Source organism: Zingiber officinale, chromosome 2A (assembly GCF_018446385.1).
Source record: "Zingiber officinale cultivar Zhangliang chromosome 2A, Zo_v1.1, whole genome shotgun sequence".
NCBI lineage: Eukaryota > Viridiplantae > Streptophyta > Magnoliopsida > Zingiberales > Zingiberaceae > Zingiber > Zingiber officinale.
The window spans coordinates 20,903,979-20,924,378 of NC_055988.1; the positions used below are offsets into that span (position 1 = coordinate 20,903,979).

General features: G+C 35.2%; 1 protein-coding gene across 1 annotated transcript in view; it reads left to right on the forward strand.

Moving 5' to 3' along the window:
* LOC122040915 (DExH-box ATP-dependent RNA helicase DExH14-like) overlaps positions 1 to 20,400 on the forward strand; it is a 77,625-nt gene that overhangs the window by 25,874 nt on the left and 31,351 nt on the right. The window contains exons 19-33 of the mRNA XM_042600406.1: positions 2,034 to 2,099; positions 2,191 to 2,313; positions 3,386 to 3,535; positions 4,069 to 4,281; positions 4,367 to 4,522; positions 4,607 to 4,831; positions 4,908 to 5,009; positions 5,096 to 5,176; positions 5,260 to 5,340; positions 13,960 to 14,163; positions 14,244 to 14,360; positions 14,441 to 14,563; positions 14,773 to 14,862; positions 14,925 to 15,050; positions 15,124 to 15,186. Coding sequence (XP_042456340.1) covers positions 2,034 to 2,099; positions 2,191 to 2,313; positions 3,386 to 3,535; positions 4,069 to 4,281; positions 4,367 to 4,522; positions 4,607 to 4,831; positions 4,908 to 5,009; positions 5,096 to 5,176; positions 5,260 to 5,340; positions 13,960 to 14,163; positions 14,244 to 14,360; positions 14,441 to 14,563; positions 14,773 to 14,862; positions 14,925 to 15,050; positions 15,124 to 15,186 — 1,920 coding nt within the window. The remainder of the gene's footprint in view (positions 1 to 2,033; positions 2,100 to 2,190; positions 2,314 to 3,385; positions 3,536 to 4,068; positions 4,282 to 4,366; positions 4,523 to 4,606; positions 4,832 to 4,907; positions 5,010 to 5,095; positions 5,177 to 5,259; positions 5,341 to 13,959; positions 14,164 to 14,243; positions 14,361 to 14,440; positions 14,564 to 14,772; positions 14,863 to 14,924; positions 15,051 to 15,123; positions 15,187 to 20,400) is intronic.

The following is a 20,400-nucleotide window of genomic DNA, read 5'->3' on the forward strand; positions in this document are numbered from 1 at the left end:
ACATTATCCCAAAATTGCAGCGGATCCATTCTTTATTATATGTAGAAGGGTTATTGTAGTGGTTTCCAAATACCTATTTTTCCTATCTGTAATGCCATTATTTTGAGGTGTATATGAGCAAAATTATTAACAGTGACTGCTTTGATTATAATGGAAGGACTGAAAGATAATGTAGATTTTGGCTTTTTCACTTCTCAGAATCTCAGTACATGAATAGGAGTTGAAAATTGTGTTTTAATTTTCATACAAAAGGTAAAGAAATATAAAATTTCATACTGTTCTTTCACTAAAAGATATTTTGTGTGAATAGGCATGAACAAAAGTAACAAATATTGCAAAAACCCATGAGGAATTTAGCTAGGACACCAAACATCAAATTGAACCAAAGAAAAAGGTTCTGATGAATGGTTTGTAATTAATGAGAGCCAGAAGTGTTACTCAGTTGACAAGATTCACACTCAAGACTGTTTGGTTGATAGGATAGGAATATTGATTCTGCAAGCTAAGATGCCACAAATACTGGTTGCCAATTGATGGAGTTAGGCTATCAACTATTTGGCAACTTAGTGAGTTTTGCTACGGATAGTAGGCTTATAGAAAATTTGATTATATTGAAAATTCAAGAAGGTGGTAAAGATATAGGAATGACCTGACCAATACACTCATTTACAGATGAGATGGGAGTGATGCATCTGTTAGGGCAGAATGGATAGGATTAGATAGTGGTTAAGGCCAGAGAAAAGGGAAATGCTACTAGTGCATCTAGTAATCCAAGTGTTTGGCTAGTGATGACATGTTGGTAGTCTGATGTGTGCCTTATTAGCAGTAGGATTACTTCCATGAACCGTGGATGATGCAGGCTAAGGTGATCCATTCTCAAGTTGCTTCCTACTGAAACAACAAAATCATTTAAACAAAATATCAAATGAATAGAATGGAAATACATCAAAATAAAATCCAAACCAAGAATTAGCATGCCATGGGTCTCTGAGCAACTCTATGTACGAGTTGAAAAGCCGAAACTAGCTATCATATCATAAGAGTGTCTGTACTTGCAAAACTGGAGGTTAAGGGATGAGACAGTAAGCACAAATTGCTAAGTAATTGGCTGAAGAAAGAGGAAATACTATGGAGGTGGTGCTGGAATACTGGCCTTGCTGATGGAAAAATAAAAACAGCAATAAGATGTGTCACTGTTGGCTGGAATTTAGAAAGAGAAGCAGTTGTTAGTGGCTGAAACCAGTCCTTACTGTTATTATTGCTGTTATTGGGTGGTTGGATTTGCTGAAGAAAAGGAAGAAGGAAAAATAACCTACTTGCTGTTGCTGGAAAAGGCAGCAATTAAATTGCTGATGCTTCCGCAAAGAGAATAAGGAGATGGGAAGCTGCTGTGCCTGTTGCTTGCTGGAAAAAGAGGAAGGAGAAGGGGCTGCTGTTGCTGGGAGAGAGCTCAGAAGAGAAGGAAAAAAAAACCATTACTGTCGGTGGCTTGAATCAGCCCTTGCTGCAGTTTTGGAGAAGAGGGAGAGCTGCAGTTTTGCTGCTGGAAGAAAAGAAGAGGAAATAAGGATTAGGGCTGCAGGTGCTGGAAAAGTATAAAGACAGGAAGATGAGGAAGGGAAGAGTTGGTGCGTGGAAAGAAGAAGAGGAGGTGGCGGCCAGCATGCGTGGAAGAGAAAAAGAAAAACAGAGGAGAGAAAAAAGTTTTCCTGAAATTTGTTAATTCCTTTTAAACCTATTGAATCGGTTTAACCCATTTAAAATTTGGTTCAGTTATGATTTGGCCAAATCAAGCCCAGTTTAAACCAATGTAATCTTAATCTCTGTGCCTATTGTTGGATTTTATCCAAACTTAATTAGGTTTCAACTCAACAACCAAATTCTGATTTTACAATTCCGTTAATTTATTTTGTCGATTCAAAATTCTTGAAAATTTTAATTTTACTTTTTTTTTTTATAAAATTCAATATTTAACATTGGTCCTCAACATGTGTTTTTAGAATTTGTCGGTGTTTGAATTGGTCTAACTACAGGGCACACAACTTTATGACCCTAAGGCTGGTGGATGGCGAGACTTGGGTATGCTTGATGTCATGCAGGTACTATTTACTGCAGTTTCACATTAAAGCAATCCTTAAAGATATTTTGCTGATCTGAATTTTTTGATATATTCCTTGCATCTTATGCTAGATCTTTGGTCGCGCTGGGAGACCACAGTTTGACAAGAGCGGTGAAGGCATTATACTTACAACTCATGACAAACTGGCATATTATTTGAGGCTGCTTACTAGTCAATTACCTATAGAAAGTCAGGTGAATTCCTCATTTGCCCTATTTTTTTTTGTTCTTTACACACTTCTTTTAATTAGAACTATTTTGGTACCCTCACATTGCAGATTTCCTAAAGTGTATTTCGGCTATCAACAAATTCAACCTGAAAATTTGAAAACTAATTTTAGTCTCAATAAGATGGAAAAGACTGAAGTAGTCTCACCTTTGAACATGAATTGAACCAGTGAGAGGAATTGGTTATGCTTATCTAAAAATCAAAACTCTGAGAAATCAAATGTTCTTTACTTTTCTTTAGTAGCTATTGCCATGGGCTATCAATCTTGCTTTCTCAGCTTGGTTGAGCAAAATAAGTGAGATGGCATGAGAAAAAAATAAACCTACAAAACTTTTAAAAAGATTTGATATAAAGTACTGGAAGGTAGCCTGCGTCATCAATTGCCATCAACATTGACTGTGGTGGGCACTGCCTTGAGGAGTGATGCCTTGTAGTTGGCAGGGATGCATTCTTGGCCCATTGTTGTGGACGGTCATGGCAGCTGGCTATGAAAGAAGATTTCTGGATGTTGCAACTTGCAAGTGCAATTTTTGACAATTTGTTAATGGATTCACTGGGTTGCTATTGTATTGATGATGCAATTGGAAAATACTCTGTTAGTTCTAAAAATAAAAATGAAACCAACTTGCAAATATGGAGAGTATTGCTACATAATCAAAATTCACCTTTTGAAATCACTCCATATCTTAGCAGTATGTGAATTCTGCCTGTTGCTATTAATTAGCTAACAAATGGCAAGCATGGATGGAATTGATCATTAGTTTAAATTCGTCAGCGACATATTGTTTGCTGCATACTGGTTATATATTTTTAAAATTAGTGATTGAAACTAGGTATATCCCAATTTGCTCTTAGATATTTAACGGAATTAAAATATCGATGCCATAATATAATTAGCTATTAATTGAGTTCGTGTAACAAGGGGTATATTATTGTTTCTTCTGAACTATCTCATGTTATCAGTTTCTTGTTTTGGCTACCAAATACTTATTGGTAGCGTGTGTTTTTAGCATGATCTTTATTGGTTCTCTTTTGCAGTTTATTAACTCAATGAAGGATAACTTGAATGCTGAGGTGGTGTTAGGGACCGTCACAAACATCAAAGAGGCTTGTGCTTGGCTTGGTTACACATATTTGTTTATAAGAATGAAGACCAACCCTCTGGTGTATGGAATACCATGGGATGAGGTATTAAATATATTGAATTTCTTAGATTTCAAACTGTTTCTTGTATACCTTTTACAACGGCTTCTTGTTTTCTAAATAATGCAAAATTTTATTGGTTGTTTAGTTTAGTGTTTAATAGGAAAGGAGAGGAGGGGGAGAGAAAGGAATTAGAAAATCACATAAAATACTGAAATAATCAACAGTTATTTATAAAAATAAAGAATATAGAAAAGAAAATATGATAAACTTATTATCAAAATATTCAAAACCAAGTTACAAGGTTAACTCTCAATCCTAGTTTATGCAAAATGGGTCTCAAGAAAAAAAGGGGCAGCTCGGTGCACGAAGCTCCCGCCATGCAGGGTCTTGGGGAAGGATCGATTGTACGCAGCCTTACCTTGCTTTTTGCAAGAGGCTGTTTCTAGGATTCGAACCTGTGAGCTTTTGGTCACATGGCAAAATGGGTCTCAAGAGAGAATTTATAATGTTACAACATCAGTTTCTTATGGTCCTATTATTTTATCTTTGTTGATATAACACTTTCTCTTTTGTAGGTGATTGCTGATCCATCCTTAGTTTCCAAGCAAAGATCTCTTATAACCGATGCTGCACGTGCTCTGGACAAGGCAAAAATGATGCGTTTTGATGAGAAGAGTGGCAACTTCTACTGCACAGAGCTTGGCCGAATAGCCAGCCACTTTTATCTTCAGTACTCTAGTGTTGAAACTTACAATGAGATGCTTCGGCGGCATATGAGTGACAGTGAAGTATGATAATTTCATGTTGGGATCTTTTTATCTGAATTTTTCTTCTTTCTGATTTATTATTTAGAACCTTCACAATTCTTTTCAGGTGATTAACATGGTTGCTCATTCTTCTGAGTTTGAGAACATTGTTGTTAGAGAGGAAGAGCAGGACGAGCTGGAAAATTTGTTTAAAATGTTATGTCCATTAGAAGTTAAAGGTGGACCAACAGACAAGCATGGAAAAATTGCAATCCTTATTCAGGTGCCTACCTTTAGTGTGATTACTTGATTTTTTTACAAGTGAGCTGAAGCCTTCTTTTTAATTCACAATGCTGGCATTCTGTAGGTGTACATTTCACGTGGTTCAATTGAGAGCTTCTCTCTTATTTCAGATGCTGCATATATTAGTGCTAGCTTGGGTCGTATTATGCGTGCTCTATTTGAGATTTGTTTGCGCAGAGGCTGGTGTGAAATGTCCGCTTTAATGTTGCAATATTGCAAGGCTGTTGATCTGCAAATTTGGCCTCATCAGCATCCTCTTAGACAGTTTGAGCGAGACCTCTCAGCAGCAGTTAGTTTGATGATCTTTTTAAATATCTCATATAATATTAACTAAGTTGGAAGTATCATGAATCCTGCTTTTTTAGGTTCTGAAAAAACTTGAAGAAAGAGGCACAGATTTGGACCATCTATTTGAGATGGAAGAGAAAGATATAAGTGCTTTGATACGCTATGCTCCAGGAGGAAAGGTTTATTGTTAGTTAAATTTGTTAATGCTGATGCTCTTCATTTGATACCAAGTTTAGCATACATTGCATTTCTTTTGCTGTTGTAGTTGGTCAAGCAGTATCTGAGTTACTTTCCAATTATTAACTTATCTGCTACGGTTAGCCCAATTACCAGAACCGTTTTAAAGGTAAAATTTATTTCTGTAACCTGTTCCACTGCCTACACTTGCTAGAAGTGTAACACTATCATCTTGTTATTTCATATCTCCAGGTTGATCTTCTTATAACTCCAGAATTTAATTGGAAGGATCGGTTTCATGGTACTTCCAAACGCTGGTGGATTCTTGTTGAGGTGCATATATCAGTTATACAATTTACTCAAACTAGTGAACTTAAGAGGATCCATATAGTTGACCTCACTAAGTGGATAAAAGCTGATTGTTGTTGTACTATTTTTTTCTTCAGTATTAGTTGCTTTTGTCATGATTTTAGAGGATCGTTTTCAGGTAGTGGAAGGACACGGCTAGATATATAACAATTTACAATTTAAAGATTTCATCAAAATGTCGAAGTACATAAAAAGTTCGGATAAACCACCGCTCATCCATAACAGTGCATGAAAGACATACCATGCTGCACAAATTTTGAACTATTTTAACACTATTGAACATAACCAAATATTACGTTAGACATTTAGAGAAAACATACCTTTTAATTAGGTATTATCAAGAGGACATAACATAACAATACTGTATCTTATAAAACAAAATTTATATCTCAAGAACCCTTTTTACACCTCTATCTGACCTCTGAAAAATAACATTAAGAGAAACTCGAAGAATGTCTACTTGAATGGAAACATAGGTTTTCTTGCTAACACTAGTAAAGAAAGCAATATGGAAATGAGAATGGCTGAAATAAAATTGAGAAATAAGAAATTTAGTAGGTTGAGTGATCCTTTCAAGCCAACTAAAATACCAACCTCTTCTATGAGCCAGCTTTATGCCTATTGATCTGTAGGGAAAATGGGATGAGCATTGAAAATGCTAGTAGGTTGTAGAAGGTAGGAAGATTCAAAAAATACAGATAGAAGAAATTGCACAAAATCTGTCTTTTATGAGTGCACATTGTTATTCCATTAAATGTAGGCATGCTATAGCCATATCAATTCAAACATTACTGCATCTAGACAAGTAGGATTTAGCTACACTCTTGCCACTGAGCAGATAAGGAACATACTACTTTTTCGCTTAAAAACATGTATGACTACCAAAGAACTGTGTAGATTTAGTCATGTTTCGGCCAATATTCCTACACCTGATTACTAGTCTGTCTGATCAAAATAAATACTTTTTTTTGGAATACCAGAGTTTAATGTGTTGACAAGTATATTGATTAGCCAAACCCCCTCATCTTCATGATTCAACTAAATCTCCAATCTTGAACCCCTAATTTCTTTTACCTATATCATATGATCAGGTCAATCATCAATATTTTTATGTTGTAATGTAACACAACAGGATCAACATTACAACAAGCATAACAATTTTAGTATGTAAATTTCACCGTACAGTAAATGTACCAAATATAGTACACATTTGATCTCATGCCTAACAACTAAATCATGCATGTGAACATGTCTCATGAGCAGAGAAATTATAATGGATTCCAAGTGGTAGAATGAATCAAGACAAGCAACAAAGGAACAACATAGTATCATGTTATAATTATTAGAAGGGATTTTAAGTTGTTAACCACCAAGATACCAACCCTTTTTCAAAGATTTAGTTATACCTTGACTCTACAAATTTCTTATAGTAGGAACTGTAACTGAACAAAGGCTCTTGTCACAGGCAACAATTAGGTGAAAGATCCACCTACCATTCATTATCTTAAATTGAATTCCGACATTGTCAAGGGTTTAATCAACCTTTTACTACCACACTAACTCTTAACTCTCTTTAGAATTTAACCTTATTGGTGATGTATCATGATATTTTACTTCTTCAGCTCTTTCATTTAACACCATCTGCCTAATTATCTGTATGTTACTTAGAACTAACCCCTGTATACATGTAGCTCATGAATTACAGAGTTAAACCAGCTGATATTCATACTCTCAGCTCACATGTAGCTCATGAATTACACTATGTTTCGACCTATGATACCCTTTATGGAAACTAGGGACAACTTAAGAACAGATTCAACTTATCTTCTCATGACTCGACTCCCGCCTGCATGCAACACAACCTAACCCTTGACAATTTCCAAATTACAATCCTACTGTTGCTTGGGAATAAAATTGTGCATCACCCTAATTTATTCCATAAAATGTATCAGCACTATAAAGAATACATTCTAGAACACATGCATACATACTCAAGACAGGTATTTCTATTAAATTCCTTGCCTCTCTAGAACACAGCACAATTCTAATACTTTTATATGCAAAAACCATGCCTATGAAGTATATTTTCTTAAACAAAAATTATCTAAGAACACATTCCTATGAATAAAAAACTAAGCTCTTATTAATCAATAAACCATATGTTAAACACATTTTCAATACCCCTGTGAACCTTTCTATTAAAATACAACCAAGGAAATACTACAACCAAACTAACGAGCCTCAGTAACACTTCAAGGTCTTGTCTCTCCCTGCAAGTTTGTAGGCCAAAGAAAAATAATAGGTGAGCACAAATGTGCAGTGAGATTTACAATAGATGTGCATGGTAAAGAATAATTCAAATAGCTTAGCAAGTTTGTGTTTTTTTTTCTGATTCTCATCATTAAAATGGACAATATTCAACAAGAGAAAATTTAACATCCGTTTATCATCTTTAAGATTATCGACATCTTAGCAACTTTTATGTCATCAATGGTTGTATCATAATCAGATGAACTCTGCTTTCAATACTACCAATAGTGTGAATACTAGATCTGATACATGAACCTAAGCCCCATCAATATAATATAAAGTCTGAAACCGCACTTGGGTGCAAATAGGACGAGGCTCCACCTGGAGCATTTGGTTGAAGCTACAATAGATAATGATTATTTGGGTTGATGACCCACCTGCAAGCGAAGAGGCTATATCCCTGCTTGACATGCTTTGAGCGAACACTCAAAATTATGTAGTTTGACTAGTAGTGTTAGCCTTCCAGTTTTATTTCTTTTTAATAATTATCACCATGATATAAACTTTTTTGTTGCTTCTTTAAGTTTTAGTCCACTTATACTCTGTTCCACCTGATTCCAACTTTGGACAAATTAACAAGGGCTAACCAAAGTCATCCATCATTTTGGTTTCACTAAAATTTACCAATGCATTATGAATCATTTTATAAATAGTCAAGAGGATATAACAATCTAATAAAATATATTATCTATAATTTAGATTATTTATCAAGTACTAATCATGCACATTGTCTTGTAAACAAAGTTCTAAAATTCGCTAGGCTTTAGTCGGGCGCCAGACCCGCGCCTAGGCCACCTAGGCGAAGACTAGGCGCTGCTAGATGGATTGAATTAATATAAATTACATAATAAATCACATACTACAACTCTATCACAATAACATCAAATTTAAAATGAGTTCAAAATTACACAACTAATCAAATATCATATATTTATTCTACTTCTTCATAATTTTTAACAATTTGTTCTTCATCGGATACAAACTCAATATCATTATTGTGGTCCTCTTCTTCTTCGGATGCAAAATCATCCTTGTGAAGTTCTCTCACTATAGAGCTTCTTCGGGTTATAGATTTTCATCTACTCCACTCGCTTCATCAACGATTTTCCATGTGAGCCTGGAACCTAGTTCAACTTCATCATCTTCCCCGCCATCCACAATCCAACTTTGTCCATTTGAAGCATTTTTTGCAAGAATAATATCTACATTCCTTTCTTTTTCTCTTTTTTGTTTGTTCAACAATCAAACATTAAATTGGACAAATACTAGATTGTTCAACCTGTTGACATCCAACTTATTTCTTTTCTTTGTATGAATCTTAAAAAAAAAGAGAAGTAAATATTCTAGTTAATAACATGAATATAAACTTTAAAAATAATACTTTACTTTTAATTAAAGACTTAAAGTTTAAAACCTACTCCTTTAAATGCTCCTAGATAAACTTATAGTTAATGAAAGTATCCTCAACGCCATGCTTAGCAAGTTCGGTGTGTGAGCACCGTATGTACTCCATGCACATGGATCAAATGTATCATTATTTTTTTCACATGCTTTTGCTGTCAATTTTTTCCAAAGAACCGAGTCTTATCTCTGTATTTTGCAAATTCCTTTTTAATAATTGTATCTAACTCGTTGATATGTAAAATTTTCATGCATGCAAAAATCTCCATCACGGCCTCCTCATAAAGAGCAATAGAACTATCTTTATAGTAAAAATAGTGATTCGACAAAAAGGCAATGATATGAAATGATGTATTAAATCTATCCTTTATTTTTTTAACTCAATAATCATTATGATAGGCTGATAATTTGATTCCACATTGTTTAGGGCCACCTTGATGTCTTCTTTAGCTTAAAGAAGTTCCTCATATAGAAACCCCATGGATGACTTTCTATTTCCATCTATCAATCGAAGAACTCTTACCAATGGAGCAAATATTTTCAATTAAAGTGTCACCCCATTCCAATAACTCCTGCCAATTTTCATTTGTTTGTTTTTGACCATTTACATTTCTCTCACATATCACTTGTAAACATGACCCTTAAACTTGATTTTTTTTCAATCAAACTTTGCAATGTGAGGAAATTTGATGTAAACCTAGTTACTCTTGGCCGGACTATGTCTCTCTTCTTCATGAAACTTCTCATTAATGACAAAATCTTATGCTGAGCATAAATGAAAATGGTAAAAGACTTGGATTGTTGAATAATCTTTTTATATCGTGGAAGCTTGCCAATACTTTCAAGCATGAGATTAACAGTGTGTGTTGCACATGAACTCCAAAAGATCCTAGGTCGTTTTTCTTTCATCAATTTAGCTGCAGTTATATTATTGGTGACATTGTTATAATCTGAATAATATTATGAGCTCTTACTTGTTCAACACACTTGTCAACATGCTCAATGCCTCGTCTGAAGACTCCTTGGACTCTAAAAATGTAGACACTCTTTGTAATTAACACACAAATTTTAAGATTCTTCTTTTTTCTCACTCTATGCATCTGTCATGATCGAACACCTATTCTTTACCCATTTTTCTTCATGTTTCTTCAGCAGTTGCTTTGTTCTTTTAACTTCGGCTTTCAACAATGGCTCCCTAAGTTGATATTGAATTAGAAGCTTGAATGCTGGTCCAAATTGACCCACTAGCTCCATTAGTTGTTTGAAGCTATCATTATCAACAGTATTGAATGAGATTCCATTTCCATATACCCATCTCCTAATATATTGTTGAACTTGTTGAGTTCTCTCTTTGAAAAGAGTCTCATTTATATTTTTTTTGGCGAAGCATTTTACTCCCATTTAAACCTACATTTTCTAGAGCAATGACAGATGCATATTTATCCATGGGGCCAAGTGGAAGATATTTCTTAAGTCCATCTATCCCTTCAATTTCATTGCTACCTTCTTCATCTAGAGGAATATTCACCTCTGCTCTACAACTCTCTTCTTCCATTCTTTTGTTCTTCTTTCTGTTTCTTCCTTCTAAAATAGTCTGTTTGTCCTTATTTTTATATTCTTGAGATGCTTTTTGACAACTAGATATATTTCCAGGTATATTTCATGTGCTCCTTGATCCTATACACTCCTCGAACATCATTTTTTCACACCACTTGCATTTCATTTTGTCGAGGTTCTTAGGATCAATCAAGATCCCAAACTCCCATCCGGTGTCATTTGACTTTTTCCTAAGAATCCCGGATTCGGGTTGAGTGATAGATGTTGAAATGGATTGCTTGCCATTGTGATAAATGAAAATTGATTTAAGAATAAATTTAGGAACTTTGGAATAATTAACAAGTCTGCGAAAAAAATTACATATATATTAAGATATAATTATATGGCACAAAATAGCATTAAAAAGCTTGAGAATATATTTTTATATATCTTAATCTAATAAATAAAATTTATTAGAGTTTTAAAAGAATTTTTTAAATTTTAAATATATTTTTTATATATTTAAATCTGATTTATATAAATTAATAATATTTATTACATTTTTTAAATTTTAAATATATTTTTTATATATTTAAATCTGATTTATATAAATTAATAATATTTATTAGATTTTTTAATTTTAAATATATTTAAATCTGAGTTATATAAATTAATATATATTTTATTGGGATAATTTAATTAGACTTTATGAAAGCCTATGGGAACTATCCTAGTTGGGAGTTGTTAGAATTAATTAAATAAAAAATTTTATCTGCAGTACCCCACGGGGGCTCATGATGCGATGCTATCGGCGATTGCGAATGCATTGCGAGAGGCGTCCAGCGGTGTCGGAAGCATCGTCGGACGCATTCGGCGACATCTTACGACAGCTGCGGACGCCTCCCATGACACGTCTGGTGCCGTTGGAGGCATCCTGGACGTCCGGGATGACGGAAAATTGAAAAAAAAAATACTTACTAGTTACTAGAATGATCAAAGAGATGAAAAGGCAAATGTAGACCTTTCGCGGCGGTGAGAAGACGAAGAGGCAGACCAATTAAAGATGAATTAAAGCTTTTAATTGGTAGGGCATACCTCGTTTTTTATTAGGATTTTAGATTTAAAAGCCCAAAACGTGCAGCGTACAGGGACACGCCTAGCAGATCCCAAGCCGCTTAGTGCTGCATAGGGCTGCCTAGGTGGCTGGGCCGCCTTCTACCTTTCCGGTGCGGCTGATGTCCACCTAGCACCTAGGCGGTCGCCTAGGCCAAAATTTAAAACATTGCTTGTAAGGGAAGGCAAACAAGAGACACCAACCTTGAGGTCGAATTCTCAATTAACCTACACCATCATGAACATTTAACTACTTACTAGAGTCCCAACAGAACAAGGCAAAACTAATCTAAAGAAACTTACCACAAGGAAAATGGGATACCGGATTTGGATTGGCCTCTTCAATTATGAAAGAGAACTTCTATCAAGCTGATGGAATCACATCCAAGGAGGGAAAACTCCGTCAAGGCTGCTGCTCAGGAGGAGTACTGGATGCTTCTCCCTTACTATCCAATCCCAATTATCATAGAAGTTGAAAAGCCAGACGTTGCTGAGAAAAGATGAGAGGGCTCATGTCAGGAGCGAGGGAGAGAGATCAAGAGTAAGAGAAGATACCTAGAGGGATGTTTGGCGCTGGGGGATTTATGCTCCTATGAACTGATGAAATTAACCTTGTCCAACTTTGGATTGACCCAAACTCAACCAATTTGTGCCCTACTCAGAACCAATGTATACCCTATTGGAGCTGTTCCTATAAGGACCAAATTACTCCCCTAATAAAATCAATTGATGTCCAAACCACCTGAAAATTTATTTGATTTAGCCCCTGATTAGAAAATATAATTGCAGTTAACCCTGGTTTTATATCAATGTCAGGTCATTAACAGATCGATCATTAAATTCAATTTTATCAGTGTATCATGATTTTGAAGGAAATGAGTTGAAAAATCCTATCTTAGGCACACAAATATGACCAGTTTAGCATCAAATAGAACTGAACTGATTAATTCAAATCATTCCCAAACAACTATCCAAATCAGTTTCCCACAAATCCTGATTGATGAGGTCACTCTTTAGAAGATTTAAACAAGATAAAAATCTGAAAAAAAAAAAGAAATAGTAGGTGAGCATTACCTCACAGAAGAGTGAAGTACACCACCACAACTTGTTATTCCCTTTTGACACAGCCATAAACCACGATCCTTACACTAGTTCCAAGACCATTTAAACCAAAACAAAGGATGCACCAAAGCCAGCCACATTATATAGAAAAGGAAAGAAGAGAAGTAACGAAGGAAATAGACAATGAAGAGAACGAATGTTATCTCAACCCTCACCTAGATCTTCCACAAGATCAGGTTGAGCATCAAATGGAGTTGGACAAGTCTGTTCATAGCAAAATGACCCCCAATTGATATCCTTATAAAGGGACCCCAAAAGAACATCTTAACCAGTTTGGCCCAGAGTGTTCATTCACAGGTGCGAACAAAACACGTCCAAGACTCTTAACATGCCTTCCATTTGGAGTTAATGGCTCCAGTTTTTTAAAGTTTATGATGTTAAACTAAACATTTTGCTTCCTTTGTTGTGGTCTTTCATAAAAAGATAAACAATCTGATATGTGTATAATAATGATCTCAATTGTCCTAACCACAAGTGCTAATGGTTTGATGTGTCACATAGCTGTAGAAGCTCAATGATGTTCTGGTTCAATTGACTAGAGGATGGTAGATTTGCTATAATGGGGTAAGGGATTAATTCCCGACGGGCGCATGCCCTCGGAGAAAAAACCCCTCCCACCCTCTAGTCTAACTTGATGGTCGGTTATATGTTGACCCCGTGATTTACCCCCTCATATAACCTGGAGACGGGTTGTGAGGGGCGCTTGGCGTGTGCATAATCACTCTTTGCTACAATCAATGATGTTTTGGAGATTTTGGCATTGCATTTGAATTGTTATTATGATATGTCCTATCCAAGTTCACATTTGCAACTTAACAATGTTGCCAACAGTTAGTGGCTTATATTAAATAACTTTTATGTCTTTATCTACTCTATTATTGTAATATTTAACAAAATTTATTTAGTTACAATTTAGCATGTTCCGGTGTTGTGCCCCTGTTAATATTGTAGGCAATTGTTTTTTGCTCATTTTTAAATGTGTTTAATAAGTCAGCATTCTCCCTTTTTTTTGCTTTTAAAAATTTATATGCACATGTATAACCATTATAGTAACAATCATATACAACCCAGAAGCAAATTAACTTTCCATTTTATTATCAGGATTCAGAGAATGATCACATTTATCATTCAGAGCTTTTCACATTGACTAAACGAATGGCAAGGCCTGAACCACAGAAGCTTTCATTCACTGTTCCAATATTTGAACCACATCCTCCACAGTACTACATACGTGCTGTTTCTGATTCTTGGTTGCATGCTGAATCACTCTATACTGTGTCCTTCCACAATCTCACATTGCCAGAGGTATGAGTTATGAAATTACTTGCATTCATTAAGAACTAGTAATGGGTTTTTGGTGATACTATGAAGGTTGTCACTTGTAGATGCAAATATCACACACAGAACTTCTTGATCTGAAACCTCTTCCTGTTGGTTCACTTGGCAACAAGACTTACAAAAATCTTTATAAATTTTCTCACTTCAATCCGATACAAACACAGGTTCTGTTTCTCAACCATTATGTTTTATTACTCTTTGTTCTCTAGTTACTCTATGATAGTAATATTATGTAATATTTCAGGCTTTTCATGTCCTATATCACTTGGATAACAATGTACTTTTGGGAGCTCCAACAGGCAGCGGAAAGACAATATCAGCAGAGTTAGCTATGTTGCATCTATTTGACACTCAGCCAGATATGAAGGTTCACTACAATCCAATTGCAGAAAAAGACTCGAACTTTCTTTATGTTCCATCTTTTTTATCTGGCTTGATGGAACCATAGTTTGTACCCCATCTGCATGCCTTTTATGGCTTATTTTTCTGTTACACTTTGTATGCCCATGTGAATAATCATCTGTGACTTGTTTTTTACTTGATTTAGTATCGTTTTTTAATACTTTTATACTCTAGGTTGTTTACATAGCTCCTCTCAAAGCAATTGTTCGAGAAAGAATGAATGACTGGAAAAGGCGTCTTGTTTCTCCACTTGGGAAGAAAATGGTATTGTATTTTTGGGTTGTTAAATTCTTATAATTTTGAGTGCTGTAATGGTTCTATTTTAGGTTGAGATGACTGGCGACTTTACTCCTGATCTTATGGCATTATTGTCAGCTGATATTATTATTTCTACTCCTGAAAAATGGGATGGTATCAGTCGTAGCTGGAAAAACCGCAGCTATGTGATGAAGGTATTTACTTTTACCCAGTGCTACTTTGTCATCCTGTTTAATCTTGCTACTTAGACCTTTAGCTAACTATTAGGTCGGGCTGATGATATTGGATGAGATACATCTTCTAGGAGCTGATCGAGGACCAATTCTTGAGGTACTTATTGAAACAATCATCCCATCGGTGCACAATTACCATTTCATTTTGCTTCAATACATTATTTCATTTGCAATTTGTAGCATTCCTATTTTTCAAGTTTTTGTCTTAATACAAATAAATCTGTTATATTATCAATGTAAAAGTAATACATTGTAGCTGCACCAGAGCAGTGCATGATTTTAGGAGCATCTAGATTCTAATATCTTGTTTCTCTACATCAATGATTGAAGTCTTGTTCTAGTGTCTGGTTTTTTGCCCACGAAGGTTGTCTTTGAGCCAACTGCCAGCTTATGTAACCATGGGTTAGTACTAGAATTTGAAGCATTGATCTGGATTGCTTACCACGCTCAGTAATTGTTTGCTCCACGAGAGATTGGTTACCAAAACCACCCAATTTTGGATCAGCACGAGAAAATGTACTGTATTTCAAGTGGCATACAATATTTTTCCTTGTATCAAGAGAGATGCCATTTAGTACCAAGTGGTACTACCAATTAATAAAGTTGTCGGATTTTTTAAACTAGCAGAATGATCCGCACAAATGCGAGGAAACAATAGACTTCAATTTGGATATAAATTAAATCTGTACAAATATTAACACTATTATATTATACTATCCACATGTACACTGAAAACTTTTCGCTTTTCTAATAATACTAACAAAAAAGGAATTGTCAAGAATAATGTTCAAATAGATGGGCTCACAAGAAGAAATGGATGTAACATGAGACAAATGCATCAAATCAAATAGAGTTGGTGGTAGAGGTTGGTGTGTACCACACCAATATTAGGAAAAAGCTGATGGAGGATGTGATCAAACTAAGTTGAAACTTGTACACAGAATGTCACGTGGTGTAAGGATGTCATCTTTTTTGCTTGTCTGATAACATAGAATGGATAGATAAAGGATGAAGGACCCATGCATTGCTTTCAATTGTTGCCTGATTGGGTAGATCAATCAAATCGAATGGAGGATGGTGAATCCAAGCATTCTCTCTTGATGCCTCCATGTGTAGCATGTGAAATGACCCAAGCAATGCCTTTTGAAGGTACATATATAATACAATTTATTTATATTGTAATGGTTAACTTTAAACAACATTTATCATGTGAATCTCTCAAGGTTGAGCCCACAAAGCAAATAACAAAAACACCTGAAAATCTACAACTATGTTTTAGTGTTACTTTTATAATAAAATTGAAGAATATTTTTACATTATGTGAGTTGAAAATATAGTGCACCCTTTTCTTGATCGTGGTAACGGAAGGAGTTGTCTCTTGCTAATCACTTAACAAAATTAAATCAAACAAACATGCAACGAAAAGTAAATTCAAAGAAAAACACAGGCTAACACCTTAATGTGGTTTTGTTGCCTCCAACTCATACTCCATGACCTATGATCCATCAATAGTTCGTCCCTGAATTCCCACTACTTTTTCTCCTTCTTGGACAACATTCAGTGGTGTAAAAACCTCTTACAAGCATTGAAAGTTACCATTGAGAGCACAAGAATGAGGAGATTATGATTACAATATCTAGGAATGTTTGCCTTCCAATCTCCTCCAAGACCTCCTTATATTAGCCTTCAACTAGCTTCACTTTGTTCTTGACCATTTGCTATGTTGATGCCAATCAGTCGACTAGAATGCCCCATCAGCTGATTGATGTATTGTAGTCGTTAGCTGATTTGACTATTGTTGTGTAACGTTTTCTCATTAATGACTTAACTTTTTTTTATTGTAATAGCAGTTGACTGGATCTGATCATTAGTCAACTGTTTAATTGACTCAATCACGAAAAGAAATATTCTACTCTCCGATTAATTAACTTGAGTTGACTGCCTAGTCAACTCAACCCTCATCAATCGATAGACCTGTAGAATGACACCAACTATAGCCCCTAACAAAAACATTTTGTTCATGAGTGGACTACTCAATTGACTTAGTTATGTATTGACTGAAGGCACCCTTCAGTAGATTGATACATCGACAATGACCATTCTAATGGTCAAGTCGGCCTATATTGAGATCTACCCTCTCCTAGGTACATGGTCTTTCAACACTTGACTCACCAAAAGTTATACCTTTGACTCGAAGTCATCTTTTGTCAAGCTACTCGTTCCTCTGGCCCTCTGCTCGATCTTCATGAATTTTGAGCCATCAATTCATCAATATACTTGGACATGCCATGTCTTCATGCGTATCTCGATCAAGTCTTGCTCAACTTCATACACATATTAAATACAAATATATCCTAACTTAAACTATTTTCCCAAATATCAAAACCCAATGTTCGGTCTGATCACAAATGGCCCAGTTGTATCAACAATTACAATATGGCTTGAATGAGCAACACATAGTATTATAACAATGCAACTAACATTCGATTCGACAATGTAAGATGCAGGTAAAACTTCGAAGTCTAGGGTGGCTTTTGATCTTTTAATTGGTATTTTGAAAAGCACATGTTTTTATTAGTATGGATTCAACTAAATAACCAAATCTTATTTTCAGCTACACTTTTGATTATTCTTTTCTTCAAGAATATTAGCTTTTTTTACTGATAATATAACCAAGTGGTCTCCATAAATATACTTTCACAAGCACCCCCTTGGAGCACTATGATATTATGTGTTTATGCTGACGTTCTCTCTAGGAGGATTGCCAACAAGCTCAGAATTCATCCAATTGACCTTTTCTACAACATTCAGAATTTTATGATAGTGGATTTTTGTTGTGGATTACAATGATGGGCAGGCAGAGACCTACAAAAAGAAACCATCAGAACAAATATAGCAAGTGAGAAATATTTGTCAATCCTATTCCCTTACAAGGTAGGACATCACTGTATGTTTAAAAACATCCCTCATACTAAGAGGATGTTTGGAAATTGTGATAATTTTGAGAATTCAATCCATTTGAATTTATTTCATTGTGGATGAAGTAGTCAATTTGTAGATAATTAGTGTCTGCCATGTCGGACTATCTATTCCCAAAACGGATTAATAGGGCCACAAGTTTACATGACATAGTAAGAATAACAGGCTCAGCTATGTAAAGTTGGTCTACAATTTCATATTTGCTACATAACTTAAATCTATTATAGAGCTTATCTCAATACTTATAATATTAAATTGTTTATTGACATATAAGGGAAATACACTGGTTGACAGGCAATGAACCAGCTTGACAATGTGCCTGATTGTACCATTTGCCAATACAATATGGTTCTAAATCAGCATTCTACCAATATTTTAATCATGGTTTAAAGTGTCATGCCGAGACGGTCGAAACGGGCGAAATATCTCGTTCCGCTCGGCGACTGACACCGACACGACCTTGACATCAGACCCACAACAGCTGCGACTTGTTGCGCGACCCCGTGGCCGTAGCAGAGGGGTCCCTCGACCCCACAACAGCAGCAGAGGGGTCGCATAACCCTTCTGTTGTCGCTACGTAGGCGTCATGTGACCCTGCGACCGTTGTAGAGGGGTCGCATGATCACCGCAGTAGCGCCGGAGGAGTCACGCGATCCCCGCGGCCATGGATGAGGGATCGCGCAATCTCGCAGCAACGCCGAAGTCGCGTGAGCTTGCGAGTGGTGTCGGATTTAAGATATTTTTAATTAAAGTTAGGTTAATTATTTTAATCAACTCATAGCTATGATGGATATAATCTAAAGAGACTTTATTAAACCCTAATAAAATTATCTAATTAATTTTATATTTCATTTATTTTAATTTAAAAATTATAATAAATTTTTTTTTAAATTTATTTATCTATTTTCATATCTTTTCCTTTTTTAAAGATTATTTTTTATATTATTTATTTTTTAAATATTTATGTTAAATATTTTATTTTTAATTAATATATTTTATATTTAAAAAATACCGAAACTATATCGGCACGGCATGATATGGTACCGAAATCGTATCGTTTCTGTTTAGGACCGAAACCTCGGCACGGGTCGAAATTTTAAACCTTGATTTTAATATCTGAATAGTATATGTTGATTTTGGTTGACACCAAACAGGAGGGGAAGCAAAAGAACAAGAGATGACAAATACAAAAAAGAAGAGATGGAAAATGAACAAATGCCACCATTTGTTGCAACTAGTGTAGGATCTTCTGTTTTCTGGTCGCTGATTTAGTAAGCTAACACTGTCGTGATGCAACTTCAGGGAGATCATTGCCTAAGATTCCCTTCTAACCAAGATGGGATGAGATCTAAAAACTTGGTCTACACTGTCACCTTTCTTAGCTTTATAGTGGGTCTCAAGTTGCTAAGTGTGGGAATTGTTTATTAGAGTATTGCACATAACCTGAATGATATTTGAAATGTGACACTGAGAGCTCAGGTAACTCAGTGGTGTGAGCAGGTTTGCTTCAAAAATATTTCTGACAAATCACTTGATGAATTGAATGAGTTTTCCTTGCTCACTGATGACTGACTACAGTATGATTCTTCATTGACAATGAACCATTTGCCTTGAAGAACCATGGTAATAATTCCAGGATGTGATCTACATCCCAATTTTGCTCTATGTACTTGGTGAAGCTTCTTCATTTTGCAATCTCACTCTGAGGAGCTCTTTTATTTTTTAATTTTTTTTGAAAAGTTGGCATAGAGTGAACAACGAACGAATAAAGGATTTAGAAAGACACAGCTGCTGAAACTTGAATATTATTTGATTTGTTAATATATAGATAAGATGGAAACTTGATATAGTCACACAATTGTCTGATGTTTTTTCTTCCAATTGTTCGAGTGTTTCTTGTTGTCTACCTATACTAGTATTGCTTAAATAGCCATTTCACATTAGTAATTGCAGGGATCACACTGCCTGATAAGATGTGACAATGAAGGGTTGCTTGACTCTATTTTGGTATCATATTAATCAGTGCATGATTCCATTTATCAACAGCTATTGCATGTTAACATTGCTTGTACGGTTTCACTTTTCATAATGTTTCTGATTTTTTTTCTATATTTCTTCTTTTGTCAATATGAAGCACAAAGTAATAAAGTATACATTGAGCATGTTTCCAATCCTACCTTTTATGTTTTCTAACTTATCATTATGTTCATAATAACATTGCATTGAGAAGTTTAGATTTGAGTATCTTACCTATATCATTGTTGAGTGCTTATAGGTAATTTTATTTGCTATAGGACTTCAAAAATCCTACTCATGCTATGTCGCTCTAATA